At 39.4% G+C, this 23,091-nt stretch overlaps 1 protein-coding gene across 2 annotated transcripts in view; it reads right to left on the bottom strand.

The window, feature by feature from the left end:
* RBMS3 (RNA binding motif single stranded interacting protein 3) overlaps positions 1-23,091 on the bottom strand; it is an 860,525-nt gene that overhangs the window by 287,483 nt on the left and 549,951 nt on the right. For both annotated transcript variants that reach the window (XM_063125041.1, XM_063125049.1), the window contains one exon: positions 22,502-22,593. In XM_063125041.1, coding sequence (XP_062981111.1) covers positions 22,502-22,593 — 92 coding nt within the window. The remainder of the gene's footprint in view (positions 1-22,501; positions 22,594-23,091) is intronic.

A 23,091-nucleotide genomic window follows, 5' to 3' on the forward strand; every position in this document is an offset into this window, starting at 1 on the left:
TACATCCCTCTAAGATGCAACTAATACACAAGATTAGCTTTTAAGTACTCCATGGTGTGGCAGTTACATAAAGTCCTGGCCATTTAATTGTCTATGAGGATTGACATAATATATATCCTGTGTGATTTTGAATAAAACATATTCAAATTTTGCTACTAGTTATCTAAGATGTGGACCTCCAACCCTCTGGGTTGTCTTTCCTCTTGTCCAAGATATATAAAGCTTTTAAAAGGTCATGCACCAATGTGGTTTTATGGAATAAAACTTAGATGTGAAGAATGTGCCTTCTAAAGTGATTTTACTACTTGGGATGTAATGAGTTTTACAGGGCCTCTTTGTCAAATTGCTTTGACAATCTCTATTTCCACTTGTTTCAATCATATTAACAGAAACTAAAGTTCACAAATAGTAAAATATTTGTCTTCTGAGTTAATGTTGTATAAAACAGATCATAGGCATCTTACAAACATACATGATTTCATGTTTGGCTTGGCAAAGTTTGTTTAGGGCAAATCATGATGGCTTTCAACAAAAAGAATTCATTATTCACAACTCAGACCTGGATGGGCAGTTGACTGATTTCATTCCCACTGTTGAAAGGGATTTTCCCAAAGAAGGGTGCATGGGTGTTGTTGTTGCTGCTGCTGCTGTTGTATTAAGAGAAAAAGCAGTACAATTGGTTGGATCCAGATTACTTTAGGTGAACTTCAGTCCCATTGAAATCAGTAGGTCAAGCTTGATAAAAACAATGTACCTTAAACTGAACTACTCAAAATGTTCTTGATGACTTGACATAATGAAAGCATAACTGCTTTGTAGGGGGTGGAGTTCAGATAATTACAGCCATTTAGTCATTTAAGAAAAATAAATATACCACTTTTCATTTTTTTAAAAGCCGCAAAGTGGTTCACAAGTAAAATAATGTGTTTTACAAACACAATCCACTCGGACTCTAACGTGCATCTCTATTTCATTTCAATGGTCTTGCACAGAATATCTTTTGGATTAATTGTACCCCAATTTCCAATCTTTAAACTTGTCAGAATTGCCCACGCTTTTACAAGTGTTGTTAAGTTTTACATGTTAACTCTATTAGTTTTGATGGCATTTACTCTGCTTTGTATTGAGATCAGAAATAATTCCAATATCTCTTCCATGTTTAATACATCCTTGCTATATCTTTTCACCTACTAAAATTGAATTGATCATATAAATATAGTCCACCATCCAATATTAACACCTGTATCTAAATAACATTTCAGCTTGGTTCAAACATTACATTTGCAATATAGTTGCCATGGCACCATGGCTCCCTCATTGCATTGGCATGGCAACAACTAAATTCTACATCACTGCGGTCAACCTGATCATTCTGGTACTTCCCAAGGCAGTGTTTGCAGCCCTGATGGAAAGGGGTCACCTGCATAGAAGGTATCCATGTGATTCAGGATACCTATGTGAACTTCCAAAGTTCCAGATACCACAGAACAGCAATTCACACCAGAGTGGTTCCATTCGAACTGGCCTTTTAAAATCTAAGCCAACAGAGGTAGAGAAGCATTTTAAAGAAGATGTATTGAAGGAGAAAAGATATATGCATGCACACACGCAAAATCAATTCTCAGTTATTGTTTGGTTCAGATATGATGATCCATCCAATAAACAAAGATTATCAACATGGGCCCACGTGTTCTCTTGTTACCCCGCCTTATCCAACCTGCCCTCACACACCAGGTATCAGCACCAGGCGGTTTCTTCCTGTGATGTCTGTACAGGTAAAATGTGGTTTAAGGACACCCTCCAGACCAGGATATAAAACACGATCAGTTCCTGGAAAGCCTTTGCTGATGAGAATGTCTGTCATAAGTGCATAAGCCCTGGTCCCATCCCGTACAAATGGATCTCGGTGTTCTTCACCTGCACTGCCAAGAGCAACTGATGGGATGAGAGGGGAAACATTCTGTATGGCCATATCCAATATAGTGAAAATGAATTCATTTTGTAAAAGCAATGGAGCCCTTCAGATCAAGAGCTGGCAGGACAAGCAAGAAGGTCACCATCATTGATAGTGGGCCATTATCATAGCATTCCTTTTGTCTTAATAACCAGATGCTTTTTTTCCGACACTTTGATACTTCCATGTGCATTTATGAAGGACACAATGAAACTGCCAGCACAGTATGTCTGCACTGAACTTCCTGGAGCATTAAAATATAGCCTTCATACATGCTAAACTATATTTGTATAAGTTTTTTCTTTTGTCTAAAGGCTAAACCTGATGTGACATTAAATGCATCTTTGAATTTAACATGCAGATTTTAAAAAAATGCACATTGCATCAACTGGGGATGATGACTGATAATTAACAGGAACAGAAGGGGTGGAAGAAGAATTTAACTGTTTCCTTGAGTCTTGAGGACAATCCTTTTTCTGAAGCTAATATTTGCTTTGGGAGTAGATCCCATAATGGTGCCAAATTCTACAGGTTAAACCAACTGCGTTCTGGTTTTATAGGTTGCTTTTCCATGAAATATTATCTCTTTTATTATGCTTCATTTTAAATTATTACAATTATTCAATATAAGGCTTAATTGTCCCATGACAATGGCCATAGTTTTCATTTGATGCCCTATGTTCCCTTTGGATGAATAGGCATAGAAATTGTGGCATTGATAGGCCAGTTTACTGTCACAAACAACCCTGATACTGTTCTAGATTAAATTGCAGAACTTCTAGGTCAGAGCTTTCCAAACTTTTCATGTTGTTGACACACTTTTTAGACATGCATCATTTTGCGACACAGTAATTAAATTTTATTAGCAACCCGGAGGTTAAACTAACCCCTTATAAGAGATACGGACACATACATAAATTGTAATAACGAAATGTATGGGGACACAACATATCTCAGGAAAATCTTTCATTTATATTTTTAAAAATATATGATTTGAAAGATAATAACATACATTTCCAAGACTTTTCACATTGAACCAATTTTGTCGAGCTGCGATCAAGCGGCGGTTGAGATGGTGTTCTATCAAAAAACTGGACTCATGGAATTTCTCAAATGCGTCACTTCAGGTGCAGCCGCATCACCGGAAGTGACATGGAATCAGCTGTTTCGACCCGATTATGCATACTGCGCATGTGCAGTACCTGTATGATCTCTCGACCGTGGTGTGCATACACGGATATGACAGAAGGGGGATATACTAGTGCACCATACTAATCGGCACCTTTGCTGTGTAAAAATGCATGCAAGTTGGTATTGCTTATTTCACATAGACTCAGAGGTTTCTCGTTACGTTCGGGTGACACACCTACATGCTGCAGCTGACACACTTTGCAGCTGATACACAGTTTGGAAAGCTCTGTTCTAGATTTTCTTATAGCACAGCTTCAGCTAAAACAGTTTAACAATTTTGCACAAGCAAAATCGTACAATAACTTAAAGACTGGCAATTGTAAACTGCCTAAAGAATTTAACACAGATGCAAATTTATACTTTCAGGTTTTTTTTTTAAAAAATATGCAAATATTTGGCAGCTACCACTTAATGCTATATTTCCTGCCTCCATTCCATTTTGATATAGTGTTTAAAACCATGCTGTTCCGTTCCATCAGGCTTTTAATGTTTTTGCAGTTTTTTAATTTTAATGTCACTTTTAAATTTTATTGATTGGTTTTGTTCCTTTGTTCCTTGGGTTTTATGTGAAGTTTTAATGTTTTTATTGTACATTGCCCCAAGCGCCTGCTAGGTGGAGAGTGTGGTTTTATATATCTAATAAATAAATATTGTTACACAAACAAACATAACTGAAAAAACTAAGGCTCCAATCTTATGAACACATATATGAGAGTAACCCTTGGGTCTTGGGAAATTATTAGTATTATTATTATTAATCATACAGCATTAATATACATAATTACTAAACACAGTATGAAAAAATAAATCACAAACATTCACAACAAGGTAAAAATGAAAGGTAGAATATAATTCTGAAAGTTATTATTCCAATATGCTACAAATATTATCTACTTTCTCATAATTGCCTCAGTATTACTCCCTCTTTGATTTCTCAAATAATAAGTAATCTTAGACATGACAGCAATGTGCCATATCTTTAAATACTATTCTGAAATAGAAGGAACATTACCTTTTCCTCAATTTATGGCTATATGTACCTTAGCTGCCATGAATAAATTAATAACTAACTCCAAATTTGAGGATATTACTAATTCCAGGTTTCTGACACTATATGCTTCAAGTAATATAGTATCATCACTTTAGGATCCACTGGTAAAATGTGTTCACATTTCTCTTCAATTATCCTAATAACCTTTCTTCAAAATTGCTTAATAACTGGATATTCCCCAAAATATGAAATAAGTCTGTACGTGATACAGAATATTGCCAGCAGACATCATGCCCTATATTACAGATTAAAGATATCCTATGTGTGTGGGGGAGGTAAGATACCATTGATTCTGAAAATTTTATAAAGGGCCTTGGCAATTTTATATGGAAAGGCAGGGTATACATTTAACAAATAAAAACAAATTAACCCATTGGGACTCACCTCCAACTAAACAACTTTAGGACAGCCATCATCAATGAAAACTCAGTCCTACCATTCTCAATGAAAACATTTTGTAATATTATATGCATAAAAAATTTAGCCAGGGGGATGAGGCAAGTTGTCCTGGCACATAACCTCCCCCATCATATTTGGAAACATTTCTTTATAAGGATAGCAGTTTGTTGAAAGACGTATTAACCAAGACAGAAGTAAAAAAATTTTTTTTAAAAAATGGCTCTGGTTGTGTTACAATGCAAACTAGAAAGAAATTGCATTTTCTTGGCACAAAGTCCACATCTCTCAGTGAGAGAAACATCATAGCTCACTGGTGCAGCTCTGTCATTTCCAATTAAAACGTACCAGAAGTGAAAATACCTCCATTTGCCTCAGGTCTTAGATAGTCAATGGTCTGACTCACAATAAGGCAGGTTCACATGTTCATGTCTGCATAACAAAAATCTTAATGCCAAGAGCTGATGGGCAAGGAGAAAATAGGCACTGTAACACTAAAGCCATGCTGTCTAAGAGCCAGGTGGTATTTTCCCACCAATAAGGCTGCCTGCTAAAACTCTGCATGAGTCATCACTTTGCCTTTGCCTACTTCCATTCAGCTACTACCAGGGCTGATCACTCTGCCCCCTCTTCTTTGGATGTGATTAGAACAAGTAATTAGAACAAACCACAGATCCAGCTCACACTGGTTGTTCTCTTCATAGAATCATAGAATAGTAGAGTTGGAAGGGACCTACAAGGCCATCGAGTCCAACCCGATGCTCAGTGCAGGAACCCACTGCTTCCCTTCCCCCACTGCTACCACAGGGCCTTCTGAAGCATCATCTTGCCCTGAGAGTAGGGGAGATCAACCACTTCTTGTCTTTTCTGGTTGATTGTATATTTTTATCGATACTTATGATAAAAACTACTACTACTACTACTACTTATAATAATAATAATTCAAATAATATAATACAACATAAAACAGTTATTTTCATAATAATAAGTAATAGTAAACCACTTAGTGAGGTCCATCTGAAAAGCAGTATATATAAAATATCAGCTGTCAGAGAAGACTGCCTGCTGAATGAGTGCCTGCAAGAACCCATGGAGAAACACAGAGGACAGCTTCTTCTAAGGATCGGTAATTCTTAACTCTTTCATACTCTAATGGCAATCTTTTCAGGGAGTGCCATCACACCTCCTTTTCCCCCCTGATATGCACCCACGATTTTGACCTCCGTTTCATTAGTGCAGCAAGTGCTGGTCACTTTCACGTGCGTGCGTTATTGCACTATTTCACCTTGTTCACTCTCCCACTCCCTCACACCCCACCCCAACCTGCCCCTTCTCGTTTCCCCTCCAGTTCATTGGTTCTTGTCATTGATGGACATTGTGATGAACGTGGCCACCTTCCCTCCTTGTTCATTGGAGCTCCGTTCAGATAACCGCTTCATTATACCCTTTGGGAATTAACCAAAATGCTTACAGCACCCTCAATTTTAAAGATAAAGAGATGAAACTTGGCACCGTGAGAGCTCTTAATTAGTGCTTTAGCCATGCCAAGTTTGAATCAGATTGGTTCATCCCTTGATTTTTAGGAATTTTTAAGTTTGAGGTTTTGAGATTATATATAAGCTGCTGTCATTTTTAAAGATAAAGAGATTTATTTATTATTTATTTAAAACATGTATATCCCACCATATATCATTAAGATCTCAGGGCAGCTTACAGAGATCAAACTTGGCACCATGGTAGCTCTTAAGTGGGGCTTTAGCCATGCCAAGATTGAAGCAGATCCCTTTATCCCTTCATTTTTAAGGAATTTTTAATTCCCCCCTCAAACCATTTCTTCCTGTTAAACACGCACATATGCATAGCTCTGCATCAGCAAAGTAAAAGAGAAAAGCTCCTCCATAAATGTGCAGGGGTGGATTAACACAGAATCTGAGGTGTGTGCGTGCAGGAAGGGGAGGAAATGGTTTGAGGGGAAGAAATAGAAAATACCTAAAAAATCAAGGGCTAAATGGATCTGTTTCAAACTTGGCATGTTTAAAGCCTTACATAAAAGCTATCACGGTGCCAATTTTCATCTCTTTGTCTTTAAAAATGAGGGAGCTGTAAGCATTTTGGTTAATTTCCACTGAGGTTGGGGTTGGAACCACTAAAGTCGGTTTATTCCACATGACCTGCTGGAGAAGGAGAACGGCCCCACCCTCCTCTTTTGTCAGCAAGACCTCCCTTCAAAGCACATGTCCCCAACAAAAGACATAGCATGAGGACCGAATACATGGGACCGCAGTTTAATACCAAGTGGAGGAAATAAGCTGGACTTTTCCCACTCTAAGAAAACATGGAAAATAGAGGGGAAGAGATGGAGTGACTTCAGAACAGGCACGGCATCATGTGAGTACCGCGCTGCAAAACAGCAAACTAGGCATGGTGAGAGTGCAATAAAATGTTGGTGTGATAGAGGCCTGGGTGTAAGAATGACATATGGCTCCTTTTCCAGTTCTGGAAATAGAAAGGAAGCCTCAAGTATGAGACTTTGGGAGGCACTGGTCGAGCACTAAAACAAATTGTCCATCAATAGTTATGTCCCACCACAATCGCTAAAATCAATAAAGAGCCCCATCTTGAAAATACCACTCCAGCGCAGCATAATAATAGACATCTGACCTTGCAAAAATATCATATCTGATTATGTTTGGCTGCTCTTAAAATGTAGCTCACTGCATATTACTGTCAAGCATCATTGCCTACATTTTCAAAACCAGCAAATTATTCCTGGGTTACAATTTGAGGATCAGAAATTTACATTCCTGAAGTGCTGTGCACGTCCCTTTCAAAGAGCAGCCATAGTTTTTTGACATGAAAGAAAAGAAGGAGCAACATTTTTAAACTTTTGTGTGTAGAGTACGCTGTTGATGACACTGATCATCAGCTTATTATTATTATTATTTATTTATATAGCACCATCTATGTACATGGTGCTGTACAGCGTAAAACAGTAAATAGCAAGACCCTGCCGCATAGGCTTACATTCTATTAAAATCATAGTAGAGCAATAAGGAGGGGAAGAGAATGCAAACAGGCACTGGGTAGGGTAAACAGGCGCAGGGTAGGGTAAAACTAACAGTATAAAGTCAGAACAAAATCAAGTTTTAAAAGCTTTAGGAAAAAGAAAAGTTTTTAGCTGAGCTTTAAAAGCTGTGGTTGAACTTGTAGTTCTCAAATGTTCTGGAAGCGCGTTCCAGGCATAAGGGGCAGCAGAAGAAAATGGGCGAAGCCGAGCAAGGGAAGTAGAGACCCTTGGGCAGGTGAGAAGCATGGCATCAGAGGAGCGAAGAGCACGAGCGGGGCAATAGTGTGAGATGAGAGAGGAGAGATAGGAAGGAGCTAGACCGTGAAAAGCTTTGAAGGTCAACAGGAGAAGTTTATATTGGATTCTGAAGTGAATTGGAAGCCAATGAAGAGATTTCAGAAGTGGAGTAACATGGTCAGAGCGGCGAGCCAAGAAGATGATCTTAGCGGCAGAGTGGTGGACAGAAACCAGCTTAGTTAATAAAGAAACCACAGACTTTTTAAGGTACCTTGGCTTCAGATGTTCCTTGAAATGACAAACCCAAACCCAGTGAAAGTAAGGTTTCATTTACAGCAAGAACCTGGTAACGATGATTCATGAAGTGCAACATGTATCATATCTAATAGGCATACAAATATTGCTCTTGTCTCTCACTGCGCTCGTGGACAGCAGCATCACTTATATAAACCGAACAAAGCATCAACCAAGCACAACAACATAGGAACAGCCATAAAGTAGCATTTTATAAGCATCAGGGAAATAGCCTATAGCTCTAAAGGCTAGGCTAAATAAGAAAATACTGGTGCTATCTTTCTTTATAGTGCTTTTCAGTCCCAAGCTACTGACTCCCCCCACCTTTTTCTTTTTAAGGGCTTCGTTCACAAGCTGAGCTGAAACCTTCCATATCAACTGGTTTAATGAAAATATCAGATCTTAGATGATGCATTGAGGAGGGAAAGCACATAGGAATTTGGAAGATAACTTGGTTTTTACCCAAGTGGTGCTTTAGATAAGAAAGTACCAGCGCTTCCAATCACAAAGAGCAGTTCAATAGAGTCCTTAGAACAAGTTCAGAGAGAGATGCCCTAGTAGTTAATCTAATTGTGGAATGGTGAAAGAGTTCAGCCTCTCCACTATTCCCCAAGAAGCCAATCTGTCACATACTCAAAAATGAGTGCACTGAGTTGTGATAGCAGAGTCGTGACATGTTTTTTTTAACAATAAATAAATAAATAAATATGTTCTTAAATTCACCCCAAAGCTCAGCATATAACTAAGTCTATCCACCCCATATACTTTAATACAACAAAGATTCAAGAATAATTAAAACACCAACCTCATTCGCTCACCTATCTTCCCCCACTGCTACCAAGCGCAAGGGAGTAATGCAATTTCTTTCATCGGACAGAAGTTATCATAAAAAGAAATATTTCCATTTCTTTAGATCCAGCTGCCACAAAGACAATGAGGTCCCTATGATCTCAATGCATTTATGCAGGGTAGACTCAGCTGGGTGAGGAGTTTCCCCTCTCCACACTTTCCTTTGTTTGGGTTTAATTTAGAAATGAACCCAAACAGTTAAGGCCATCAAAGTCAGCCAAGAACGTTGATTGTGTTAAGGCATAATTGTCCATTGGCACATTGTATGCTGAACTCAAAGCGTCCTAGGAATTAATGCGACAGCAGCAATTTCAAATGTCTCCAAAGAACCTTTGCTTTGAACTGTTTCAAAGTGTGTGTGTGTGTGTGTGTGTGTGTGTGTGAGGATGGGAAGTTTGACACTTCACTTTATATTTTAACATTACACTTTACTAGGAGATGCAGAAATTTGTTGATCAGATATTTGGGACAAAAACAAAGGAAGATTGTCTGGGTTCCAGCCAGCAAGCCAGAATGCTCTATTTCAGAATGCTCCATTCTGTTCCTCAATTTCCAGTCCACGACAACCCATTCCACCCCCAACAATTAATCAGCATTCATGCCCACTGGGCATGCTCAATCCAGGCTGTTTCCCCCTCCCCCATTTAAAGATGATGATGGTGATGATTCCATATTGTATTTTGGGGGAGGAGGCTAGTGGATACACTTGTGCCCTATCCTAGTAACATTAAAATGTTGAGTTTCTCCACTGATTTCTATTGCCAGCTCTCACGTCTGTCCTTGTGTGAACCAAGTAATGTGTGAATGAAGAAATGACTTATCCAAACAATTCTCTATACTTTTTTATATCTATGTGTTTCCCCTTCATCTCCAGCCACTCCATTCCATTCCTTTTCCCACATACAGTAGTTGTCAGTTCTTTCCCCCTCTGAATCAGTCACCATCCCATGCCAATTGAGTCTTCACTGGGATGCTTCATGGATGGGGTGAGGATGCATCCCTTAGTAGTTTTTTAAAAGTTTTTTTTTCATTGCCCTATAAACCTCAGGGTTAACTCAAGACTGCTGATAGCTCCCTCTTGTGTGTGGGTGGTGTGGCGTTGACGACATTTCCACAAATAGAGAAAGCCTTGATTCAGAAATGAAGGGAATGATGTCAAGGTGGTGATGGCCACCAATTTGGATGACTTTGAAAGGGGGTTGGATAAATTCCTGGAGGAGAAGGCTATCAATGGCTACTAGTCCTGATCACTAAGTGAAACCTACAATATCAGAGGCAATTAAGCCTGTATGCACTAATTGGGTCAGGTGTTGTTGTTGCACCATGTCCTACTTGTGGGTTGCTGGTTGACAGCTGGTTGGCCACTGTATGAACACAGTGCTGGACTAGATGGACCCTTGGTCTAATCCAGCATGGCTGTTGTTATGTTTTTAAGATGGCCTGGTTAAGACATGTACATTTTTATTAGCATAATAAAGGAACAAAGGAAGCTGCCTTCCTCTTTGTCGATGGAGCCCAATATTGCCCATTCTGACTGGCAACAGTTCTTCAGATTTGCACATTAGCCGCTGGCAGGAATGTCTTTTACAAAACCCACCACTAAGGATTGGCCCTGGGACCTTCTAAATACAAAGTACCTGCTCTACCACTGGGCTACGGTCCATCCCCAAAGAAAGGTTACTTTAGCAGGTATGTTTCAAGCTTTGGGCTTGTACATCAAGCACCACTAGCTTGTATTAGCCCAGAGTGGATTGGTATAGACATGTACTCTACACTACCCAACATCATATAATTGCTTACTCTCAGTGGAATGTATGAATTGCCATGACATAAGAAGCTGTGCTTTTCTGAAGTGCCTTATATCTGAAGTATGCATGCATCATGCATGTGTCCCATTCAGTCAGCAACATGCAACTGTCAACTGACCCCGTGTTATAGGCAGAAGTGCTCTTGCAGACTTGCCAGAATCTCCCATCTCATCATTTTTATTAACTATTTGCTTCCCTCTTATTATTTAATGAGAACAGAACACCTTCTTGACCTCAAGAGCCAGCTGTCATGATGATCTCTGTGTAAAGAGATGGAATAACTGCAGGTCTTTATTGTTGTGAGATACTGACTTCAATTACTTCTAAAGTATAATGCAAAACAAACGCCACAGAATTATTAATCACATTACAACCATCTCAGTATTAGTGCAACAGTGCCCTGGATTTCCATTAGGCTACTTTTCACTGCCTTTATGTTGGTCCTTAAACTCCCCCCTCCAGTTTGGTACATTATTTAAGCACATGCTGACATTTAGCAATGCATGTAAGTTTAATTAAAGCCACTCAGAATTAAGCCTATGCTTTATTACTTTACTAAATCTCTGTCCTCTGTAATGTGGGATCTGAAATCTGAGTAGGTCTTGTTAATGGCTTTAGTCTGGCTTCCATTTGGGGAGAAATTGTTATTAAAAGGACGGAATTAAGTTTAGGGGAGGGAAGCATTATTCTTGTTGCCAGAGAATCAAATTATGAAGCAAATTGTAATGAACGGTAGAAAATATGGACACTTCAGAGTGCAGTTCCAGATAAGTAAACCAAGCTGATAAGAAAGAAAGAGAAAAAGCTACATCCTCGACTACAGAAAGACTAGGAGATATCTGCCTTTAATAACCTAACTAACTGAAGGACAGCATCTTGTAAAAGTAAAAACAATAGGAGTTTAAGAAATCTGAGGATGAATAGGTGCAGCATGCATTAAAACTCAGGTTCTAATCCAAGGTTCTGCATAATAGTTCCATAGGTACGGTAGTAATGGCTATGCTTAGAATATGAAATAGCTGTGGTGCTCCAGAAAATACAATGTGGTCAAGTTGTCTTTTTGCAAGGGGCTCAGTTATGAGTCTGTGGACTACGGAGATGGTTTGGGCAATAGGCATGATCACTCCTAAGCACCTTTTTTAAAAGAGTAGAGCTCATAGGGATCCTTGTTTTATTAGGGAACATGGAAAATCAAATAATCGTGACTATTATTTCAGCACTGGTGGTGAAAGAACTCAAAACAAATCCAATGTAAAGAAGACTGAGTTCATCTTTGAGCCCATTCTGGGCCAGCGATGGCAGTGAAATAGTACTTTTCTGCCACCATAGTATCTTTGCAGTCTCATCAAATAGAATTATTCCAACTGAGAGCTCCATCACACAGGGGGGAAACACACTCCCACCGTTGCTCCTCCGCCTTTGTTTTCATTCCTCAGTTACTTCCTCTTTCAATAGAGGAAGTACAGAACGAGCACGAGGCCCATTGAGTTTGCTCTTCTAATGGCGCTGCTTCTCCTGCACACAGCAGGAGAGAGCAGCAGTTCTGTGTTTAAAAATACATCGGACTTAACCGGGGGGAGGGGGGGTTGTCATGAAAGGAAGGCCAGAAGGTGCGGGGGAGGCAGACGACGTCCTGTGAGGGACCTGAGCAAACTCCATGAGTGCCCAGTAATGAGCGTTTAATAAAACACTCGTCGGATGGAGCTTTCAGTGGTCCAGTGCCTACCCCAGCCAGGCCATCCAAATGACGTGTGCAAACCCTCAGAAGCCCATTGAGACTAATTTGTTAAATGCCTTGCAGGGGGGAGAATCACTCATATCTGCACCAAACGTAATCCACTATTTATTCAAGATGTGCCAAATATCGCACACCCACTTTCATGGGAACATTTATTTCCTCTGAAACTGTGTGAAGGGGCAGACACAGACTGGATGAGGAGATTCCTCCTTGACTCCTGGCGTCTTGGAGAATTTCCTCCCCCACTTCTGGTCTTGGATGGTCTACTTCAACTTCAGGCTCCGAGTCTGATTCAGGAACCACACCAGAGGAACCAGGCCTGATCCTGACAGTCATCCATCTTGTCTAGACTACTGCAAGAGAACTGCCTTTGAAAACTGCTTCAGAAACTGCAGAGAGTGCAAAATACAATAGTTGACTGGGACAAACTGGGAACATATTATACTGGCTCTGAAACAATCACACTGGCTACCTATCTGTTTCCAAGCGCAATTAAAAGTGGCCTGAACTGATTGGGACCAGAGTGTCTAAAGGACTCCTGCATGAACCTGTTTGGCCAGTAGAATCAGCCCCAGAAGCCCTGCTCTATACTCTCCCACCACCTGAAACTAGGCTCATGCTGAGAGAAGACAGTGGCACTCCATTTGTGGAAATATCTTCTGGAAGAAGATCCCTATCGAAGTGCCTAGAATTAATCTGGCTGTCCAGAGATGTTTCCCAAAGAGAACAAGACACTGCAAAATATCATACAGGGGCGCTAAAACTCATTAGGTTTGGCTACACTGCTCTTCAGTTTGGGTAGCAATGGATAATTCAACTGCTAGAACTGAAATACCTGCCTCATGTTTTATGGTCCCATTTTCAGGAGTGGGATGAATAGGAGAATGCTCCTGGAGATGATCATCCCCCCTCACCCAAGCTCTCAGAAAGATGCTATGTTATAATGTAGTGTTGATCTGATATGGATGTCATGGGACATGGGAAAAATGTGGCATCAATGCATACTTCCATTTTCCCTTTGGAACCTCCCATCAGACCAATACTATGGGGTGGGGGCAAGAAGAACAGCTTCCATCACGGACTACTTCCTGTGATAGCCGAAGGAGATGAGCCATGGTCTGTGATATCTCACTCCTCCTTCTGTGATACTGAAGTATCTCCCTCCAACTCTTACCCTGGCCAGAACTCAATGGTGGTCCATAGCCTTATTCTCTGTCAGTCCTTACCACAGATCAGGGCCTGTGGTTGTCTTGAATCTGGACATTGTTCTGAATCATACATGTCACGATTCAAGACAACCACAGGTCCAAATCCATGGTGATGGCGGACATAGAAAAAGGCTGTCGACCACCATACAAGCAGAATATAATTTATTTATTTTTAATAAATATTTGTGGTTGACTAATCTCACATGCACCCTTGCCACACTGACTGCGAGAAACTAACAAATATGTTAAAATTATTGATTGGTTCTAGATATCACGATACAGCATTAAATTATTTACTGGCTTCAGCTTTACAGAAATGCAACATGCTGAACTTAAATTCTTGCAAAAACAGTGTATTTTATGTGTCCTCGGTGATTAAGGCATGCTTGCCGAAGCTGGAAAGCACTCACTCGTAAAACGCGCAACTGAGCCTTAAACTTCATATTTGTGGTTGAACAACTATTTGGAGTTTTCTGAGTACGAAAGGAAAATGGGAATCACTCTGAGTGCAATGTTTAACTCATTTGCTGTATTCAGATTTCCTGTTAGTCATATATAAAAGGTTTGAAAACCATGCATACAGTTTTCCAAAATATAAGTTTTACTAAGCACTCTAAAGGGTTCCCTGTTTTCTCAAGTTCTACACAGCTGAAGCACTGCTCATTTCTGTGGGATAATATTTCGCCTGACTCAGAGCTGGGAAACTGAACAGAGAATCAGTAAAGAATAACAATTTATGATTAAGTCTGATACCATCTTGGCTAGTGCTACATCACATAAAGTGATCCTAATCCCCCACAGTGCATACCGTGGCAGGAGCAAGGGTGAATTCATGGGATCTGTTTAAAGTAGCATAGCACAGTTTTCATATGAATACATTGCCACAGGCCTTGCTGGTTATTCCTTATGCCTCAGTTTCCTGACGTGGTACATTAGTGGAATTCTTAAAAGTTAGGGTCATTCCATTATTTCACTAACCCAACCAGTAAACTACATGCTGGCAAGTAGCCAGCAGCAAGCCCCAGGTATTACTGTTGACTCTTCCAGAGATCTACCAGGCTCTGCCAATGATCCCTAGATTCTGACCTGATCCCTGTCTCACCACTCTAGCCCACCCCAGCTCTCACAGGGACAGTAGTATTTAATCAACAGTTAGCTAACCTAAGGCAACAATGCTAGCAAACTATAGCATTCATCGGAGAATTTCTACCTCACATTTTGGCCCAAATGGGTCCCCAAGGCTGCTTGCAATAATTAAAACAAAACAGTCTATGAATTAATTTTAACTTTGCTGCTTTAAATTGGCATTTTAAAATTGTATTTCTGCACTGCTGCTGATTTTGTCCTGTTTGTGCTGTTATATTGCATTTTATGTCATGTTTTTATACTGTTGTTTTAAACTTTGAATGGTTTTAATTTTTGTGAACCGCCCAGAGAGCTTCGGCTATTGGGCAGTATAGAAATGCAATAAATAAATAATCCATAATTACTGTTAGCGGGTGGTTCATCTGTCCGGCGAGGTGATGTTTGCCCCGTCCTGGATGGGGTTGCGCTCTCCCTAAAGGATCAGGTCCGTAGTTTGGGGGTGCTCTTGGATCCAGAACTGTCACTTGAGGCACAGGTGAACTCAGTGGCAAAGAGCACCTTTTATCAGCTTAGGTTGATATACCAGCTACGCCCTTATCTGGACAGAGATAGCGTAGCTACAGTTATCCATGCTCTGATAACCTCTCGTTTGGATTACTGCAATGCGTTATACATGGGGCTGCCTTTGAAAACGGTCCGGAAGCTTCAGCTGGTACAAAGCAGGGCAGCCCGTTTACTAACAGGGACTGGCCGGCGAGATCACATCACGCCAGTCCTTTTACAACTTCATTGGCTGCCAGTCCAGGTACAGGCCCGATTCAAAGTGCTGGTATTGACATTTAAAGCCCTAAACGGTTTGGGGCCAGGTTATTTGAAGGAACGCCTCCTCCCATATGTACCTGCCCAGACCTTAAGATCATCTACAGGGGCCCTTCTCCGTGAGCCCCTGCCAAAGGAAGTGAGGCAGGTGGCTACTAGAAGGAGGGCTTTCTCCGCTGTGGCACCCCGGTTGTGGTATGAGCTCCCAGAGAGGTCTACCTGGCGCCTACACTGTACTGCTTTCATCGCCAGCTGAAGACCTTTTTATTCACTCAGTATTTTAACACTTAATTTTAACTTAAATTTAAATTTTACTGTTCTAACTCTGTATTTTAATCTTATATCAATTTTGTTACGTGGTTTTATCCTGGTTGTGCTTTTTATACTGTATTTTGTAATTGTGCTTTTAACATGTTGGTTGTTTTATTATGGTTTTAACTTTTGTGAACCACCCAGAGAGCTTCAGCTATTGGGCGGTATAAAAATGTAAATAAATAAATAAATAAAAATAAACTAAAAGTACTAAACACCATAACATAGCAAAGAGCTAACACAAGAAAATAATAAATACCAACACTAAAGCCAGTTCAAATAAACCAATTAAAGGGCTCCAATCAAGTCAAAGGCCTAGCAACAAAAACATTTTTTAGATATAATTAGCTAGAGACCATTAAAGAAAGGGTTAATTGGGCATTGTGGGAAAGAGGCATCATAGGAAGAAGTACAGCCATTTTTACAGAAAGATATACGGTTGTTCTATCACGTCAGTAGATTGGACAATTCCATTCCAAATATCTTACTAGAACTCCTTTAAAAAGCAGAATAACAGGTTCAGAAGGCAGTTGTATTGTTGGGATGTATTTAGTATGCCTCCATTTCTCTCATCAAAAGTACATTTAATTATGAGGATCAACACAAATTACAACATGAAGCATTGGAGACACACTAAGGTTTATCACATTAAACAGTTTTCTTTCCTATTATGTAACCACATTCGATCAGTGAAGAGGTTCTGTACAATCAGGCTAGAAATACAGTTTTGGGAAATTGGCTCCTCCTGTTTAGGGAACAAAGGCAACCTAACTTGAAACTAAGGCTTCACATATGTGGCAATTGGAAGGAACATAAAATTAAAATTTCATGCTAGTTCTTTTTCACAAACCATACCACAAATCATACCCGTATACAGTGGCTTGCTCTGTGGTGGCAGTAGATCTTCCGGGCAAGCTATTCTATGTGGGCATGATTTATAGCAGGGATGTGGAACCTACAAATGTTGTTGGACAACAACTTCTATCAGCCACAGCCCAACAGTATCTGGAAGGCCACAGGTTCCCCACCCCTGAGTTAGAAGGAAGTGGACTGGAGCTTAAGAATGTGAATTTCATAGCAAATCAACTTTGCTTAATGTCTTCTTTCTCTGAAAGGTACAGTAGAACTATCGGTGATATTATTGCTAACAACATTTGTGCCAGCAGTAAATGCTTTTGAAAACAACAGGAGAAATTTCGGTTTAACCACTAAAGACTAATATGAACAAGTCAGTGCTCGGAGTTCTTCATATCACCCTTGACTCTTTTGTAAACATTATTTTTGACTGAGTGATGGTAACTGAAAATAGTTTGAGCGTTTCCTGCCAAGAATGATTTTGATTGATGCTTGATTGATGTGGTATTATAGGTAGCTTCCATACCTAATTAAATTATTGGTCTAATACCAAAATGCTTCAGACAAGAATGCAATAAAAATATACAGTGGTTACTTGCATAACGACTTCCTGTTTGTGTAACTGCAGGTTGGCTGAATGCCTTATGGTTGACAGTTTAAACCAAGTGGTTTTTTATTACCCCTAACATGCATATTTTGATGATTGCCATTAATGAATACTCATCAAGATATGAATATCCCAGAAGTGTTACATTAGGGCTTTCAAACCTCTCTTGTCCCCTGACCTTGATGTCTTTACACAGCAGCCGGAAACATTAGTTATTTAGCTGTACTGTTAAAAAGTGTTCTTACGTTTCATCATAAACAGCTGCTGAACTCCTGGGAGGTCTGCTTTAGAGGAGAACAGAAGAGGTTGAGACAAAAGAGCAAGATCAGCAAGCAGCAAACCTTTCGTAAAGGGGAGTTGGCCTTTCTTTTGCTTTCGGCTAATGAAGATCCACTGCAATTTAACAGGAATTGATTCAGTTTATCACAGGACTGTGCATAAGTACTCTTTGAGACAGTTAATGTTTTTGGAAGATGAACAGCTCCAATTACTACTCTGTTTTTTTGTAAATGGATTCTATAGCACAACTGGAAAAGAACCAACATTCCTAACAGATGTTGTGTTCCTCACTGGAATGTTCTCAGCCTCATTGCAAAAGTATTCTGAACAACTGAACAATCATTCAATTGAACAATTGAAAAGCATTCTGAACAATTTCCATGCTACTTAGATCATCAGAGTTTCTGCACTGAGGTGTTGGTGATGAAAATAGCTTTACTGAAACCCCAATATTAAGTCTAACAGATGCTTTGCTTTAAAGAAAAGTCATATAAATTAAGAAAACAGCAAATCAGAAGTTTCATCATTGAAGTATTCAGCCTTATTATGCTTCTGTGACGGCATAAAAAATAGGGGAAAGGTGACAAAACCAACAGAAATGCTATTTGCAAAACCACTTTCACCTAACAGAAACCCAATATGAAGGGGGGTTATTTAAGTGAAATAAAATTAAATCAAATCAACTATTGGGATGGGAGACAATTTTGTTCCATTTGCATAGTGATATGAATTTACCAAATTCACAAACAATACGAAAACCGTAACACAGTTATTCTTTGGTATTCATACTTCTCCAGATTTTGCAAGGCAGTTTTCTGATCAGTATTAACATAAATTTTACCCAACCTTTAGGGAATCAAGTACCATTGGTACAAGATTTTATAATAATTTTTTTTATGTCGATGAAAGGTGATAAAGCAAACCTGTTCAATTTTATTTATTTATTGCCATATTTGATATGAAATTAGATATCCTAACAGTATGCATTTGAAACCATTTTTTCCTGTTTATCTAAAAATAGCAATGATATATAAATCTTGCATAGTATTCATTTTAAAGTTTTTTTAGAACATCACATTCTCAAAAAGAATTAGTTTCAGATATTTTACACAATCATCTGCTTATGTCAATATAACTTTGGATTTGGTAATGCTGGATCCAGGATGGAATAGAATCATCAGAAAAGACCTCATCACATGATCTACACTTCTCCTTGCCAATTATGTCTATAAACCTCACCACTTCTTTCTTTCTCCATGAAACTGTTTCTCATCCAGTCTTAGGACTTCCATTTCATTGATTTATTTCATTTTATTAAATTCATAAAATAAATAAATGAACATACGGTTGGATTCAGACTCTGTCACGTTAAGAGTAAACCCCTTAATTTTAATGGGTCTACTCCAAAATGAAAATATCTGGATCTAACCTGTTGTTATTATTATTGTAACAGTATTAAGCATTTGGCCTTCCCCTTGCTTCTATCTTACACAATATAAGAAAATAAAGAATTCAGCATCCTTTAAAGAAAAAAAATCCAACCTGTAGTGTTAAAGAAATCAATCAATTAAGTCAATGGGGGGGGTGTTTAACAAATAATTTAAGAGCTATAATGTGTTAGTAACTCTTTCATAATTACAAGTAGCCAAGATTTAAAGGCAACAAAAGTCTGCAGTTTCACCAACACAAGTATACGTCCAGCACACATACAAGCAAACCCACAAAGGTAGATCAACAAAGTCTGTGTAGCTCCAAATCCATCATTTCATAGAAGCAATATTGAGCCCTAGCAAACTAAAATGTGAACATTCTAATAAATTCAGTGCCCCCCAGAAACCTAACTGGTAGACAACTGGATGAAAGTTAGAAAAGAGAGGTAACATCTGTTCACAAGTACCTGCAAAAGTCATCAGGTTTATCTGACAGACACTGCTGTTGGCTCTTTCCCAGTGATTTCCCTCTGTTGCACATATTAGGGTGGCTGCAGGCCTCTTCACAGCTTAGAACATTTGTTACTCGAGGCCACGCTATTCTAACCAAACCATCCTGCTCTATCAATCAAGCTAGCTTTGCTCAAACTAACAGCCCAGACTTCCCCAACTACCATCCATATTCTATACTACATTCTATCCCAGGGCATACACTGAAGGCATGTGAGGCAGCCGCCTTGCTAAAGCTAAGCAGGTCTGGGATTGGTCAGTGCTTAGAGGGGAGACCACTTGGGAACTACATGTAGCCACGTGGGGTATACATGTAATATATACGCTTGAAAGATGTATAGTGAAGGCTTGGCCATAGAAAGGAATGGTAAGCAAAGCATAATACAGAAACAGCTTCAGAAGTGCTTAAGAGTAACGGTGCTACCCTTTGGTTTTAGTCAGAATCTCTGGTGTTCAGTAGCTCAAAGCCACTTCACCTTTATTCAGGTGCAAGCCCAACTGTAATCCTCTCTCATTCTCCATTTTTTTTGGTCCCATTTCTGAAATGTAGATAACGCTTGCTGCAGCCTAGTTCCCAGTGACCTTTGAGACTTAATTAATATTGGAAGTGTGTGATGTGAGATTCTCAGGTGAAGAAACTACAGGAATTCTAAATTGCATCAATATTTCATGCTTTCTGCATTGAGAGTCTGATCTTGGCTGGAATAATCATTCAGCTAATTCACCCTCATGACTCATTTCCATAAGCAACCTCCGAAAAGTTTCAAACTTTTCTGAGGAAAAGATTTCTAAAACACAAAAACTTAGCCATTTGGAAAAGGGTTCCAGATGAAGTAAATTGATTAAAAAAAAATCACACTCAAGAGGCCACCTTTTCCAGAAGCATGGAAACTGCTGCTGATTGGCATGAGTAAGAATCAGCTTGGTGGCAGTTTTGTCCACATTGCACTATATTCTACTATCTAATGAGGCATCCCTTTGTTTTACAATGTTACACTATGCAGGTTATACAGAGAGTTTGAAAAGTAGCCAGGACATATTGCGATCTCATCGCCATGCTAAGAACATAGGAAGCTGCCTTATACGGAGACAGACCATTGGTGTATCTAGCCCAGTATTGTCGACCCTGATTGGCTACACCTCTCCAGTGTTTCCTAGCCCTCCCTGGATGAACCTGGGCCCTTCTGCACTTCCACTAAACTATGCCAATGCAAACTGGCTCATCAAAGAAGTCGTCCACCTCTGATCCGGTCACATTTGAAAGTTTATCAATATTATGCAGTCCACATCTCAAAGAATTTAAGTAAGCTCCCAGAATCTGGCTTTGATATCATCTCCTCATGCTTCCATACATTTAAGTGCTTCATTGCCTAGGTCTTTAACACAGACGGCTTCTTGTGTGTGTATTTTCACATGGTCATAATGTTTTATAGCTGTCTGGACATCTTTGGACACAAAACAAAATCCCATCCCATCAAGGGCTAGTTCACATGTTCATATTTACAGGGATTTCTAACAGCAAGGCTCAAACATTTCTAATGTATTTGCTGTTGTTTTTAATACTGTATATTAGCAACACCTCTATTGTAAAAACAAATACCCCCTTCAACAGGAATTTGAAGCATTTATAACCATTTCAGTATCTGAAATCCATTCCGGTTTTACACATGGTATACAGTTATAAACAACAGACTCTTAATACAAGACAAAACAATCTTCAGTAAAGCCTTTGACCAAAGCCTTGTTTGATTGTTGTTTGAAAATACACTATTTTAGGGAAAAGACTGGAGAGAAACTGAATACATAATAAAACAAATATGACACCAAATCATGCACAAGATTTCATTAGGATGAGGATGGATTCTAGTTCCTTTCCTTTCCTTTCTTTTCTTAGTGGAGTCACACCATCACATACTTTGAAGTTGGGTTATTGATAAGAATGCAGTAGACCCTACACTCGATGCAGGGTAGCCAAATGTTTGAATGAATGGAAATAAGAAGCAATCTGAACCCCGTCAGCATTCATTACATTCCAAAAAAACAAATTCTCTGTGTTACAACAAATGAGTTCCAAGGCATGCAAATCTATAAAGCATATTTGACTTCAGGAATATCAAGAAATGTATTTCTATGTGCCTGTACTATCCAGAAAGTGTCCAATAGTGTATTCAACCACTGATAATCCAAGTTCAGTCATCTATCGTTTTGGCTTGGGTATATTCTTTGCAGCTTTCCCTCTCTACTTTAGCTGAGGACACTCTTCCTCCAGCCTACAAATCTCTTATATCATCCATCAAGCAACAGAAAGGCACAGGTTTTCAGCAATCCTCCGTGTCTCCAATAGCTGGCTTATGCAACACAGGTTGCATTCTCTTCTTCTTCGACACCTCCCACCCTTTGCACAGTCATATTTAATGCCTACATGTCAGTGCTCAGGAAGTTTTCTGCAACTTAATAGGGCCCCTCCCTTCTCCCTGCACCACAACATGCAAATCTTACTTCTGCCCTCGCAACGGCAATCTTGTGTACACTTATGAGGTTCCTTGAAGAAGAGATGCCAAAAGAGGAAGAAGAAGAACGTGTGGGGTAGAACCCAACATTTAGGACACTGATATTATAAACACTGCCAAGAAACAAATAAATCTCTTGAGCCAAATGACAAATCTGTGCAGGTAATAAAACAAGATTCCAAGAAATCATGATTTAGAAAAGAGCAAGATAATGGAACAATCTCTCAGAATTCTTGCTACAGAGTGTAATCTCACAACACGATAAGGTAAAACATAACACTGTTCACACATTCATCTTACCTTTGCCATCTGGGCTTGCACTCCATTTGCTTTAAGAGATGCTACTGCTTTCTGTGCTGCTGCTGGACTGTCAAAATCTACAAAACCGTAACCTTTGGGAGGAAAAATACAGAAGCATTCATTAATACTTTTAAAGAGCATCCTACTCTAAAAAAGTTTGCTAGTTTTTCAAATACCTTCCCAGCTATCAACCACAGCTCCCATGTTAGCTTCTCCTTTCATCTCCATCTCTCAAAGAACAATAAGGCTCAAACAATGGCTTCCTCGAGATATTGGAAGGTGCTTCAGCCATTGGTCCACCTAGACCAGAATTGTCTACTCTGATTGACAACAGGAATCCAGGTTCCCAGCCAGAAATATTTCCCATTGTGTGATACCTGACCCTCGTTCATTGGAGGTACAATAGATTGTACCAAGGACCTTCTGCCTGCAAAGCATGTACTCCACTATTAGGATCCAACAAGGATCCTTCTAAGAAACATTTTCTGTCACTCTGCCAGGCATCTCAATTCCTCTCTGATCAGCCACAGAAAATCATGTTTCTTCTTTGGTGATCATGGCACTGATTTCTTTTACAGAATGATGCAGCT

This window comes from Elgaria multicarinata, chromosome 1, assembly GCF_023053635.1.
Source record: "Elgaria multicarinata webbii isolate HBS135686 ecotype San Diego chromosome 1, rElgMul1.1.pri, whole genome shotgun sequence".
NCBI classification, from domain to species: Eukaryota; Metazoa; Chordata; class Lepidosauria; order Squamata; family Anguidae; genus Elgaria; species Elgaria multicarinata.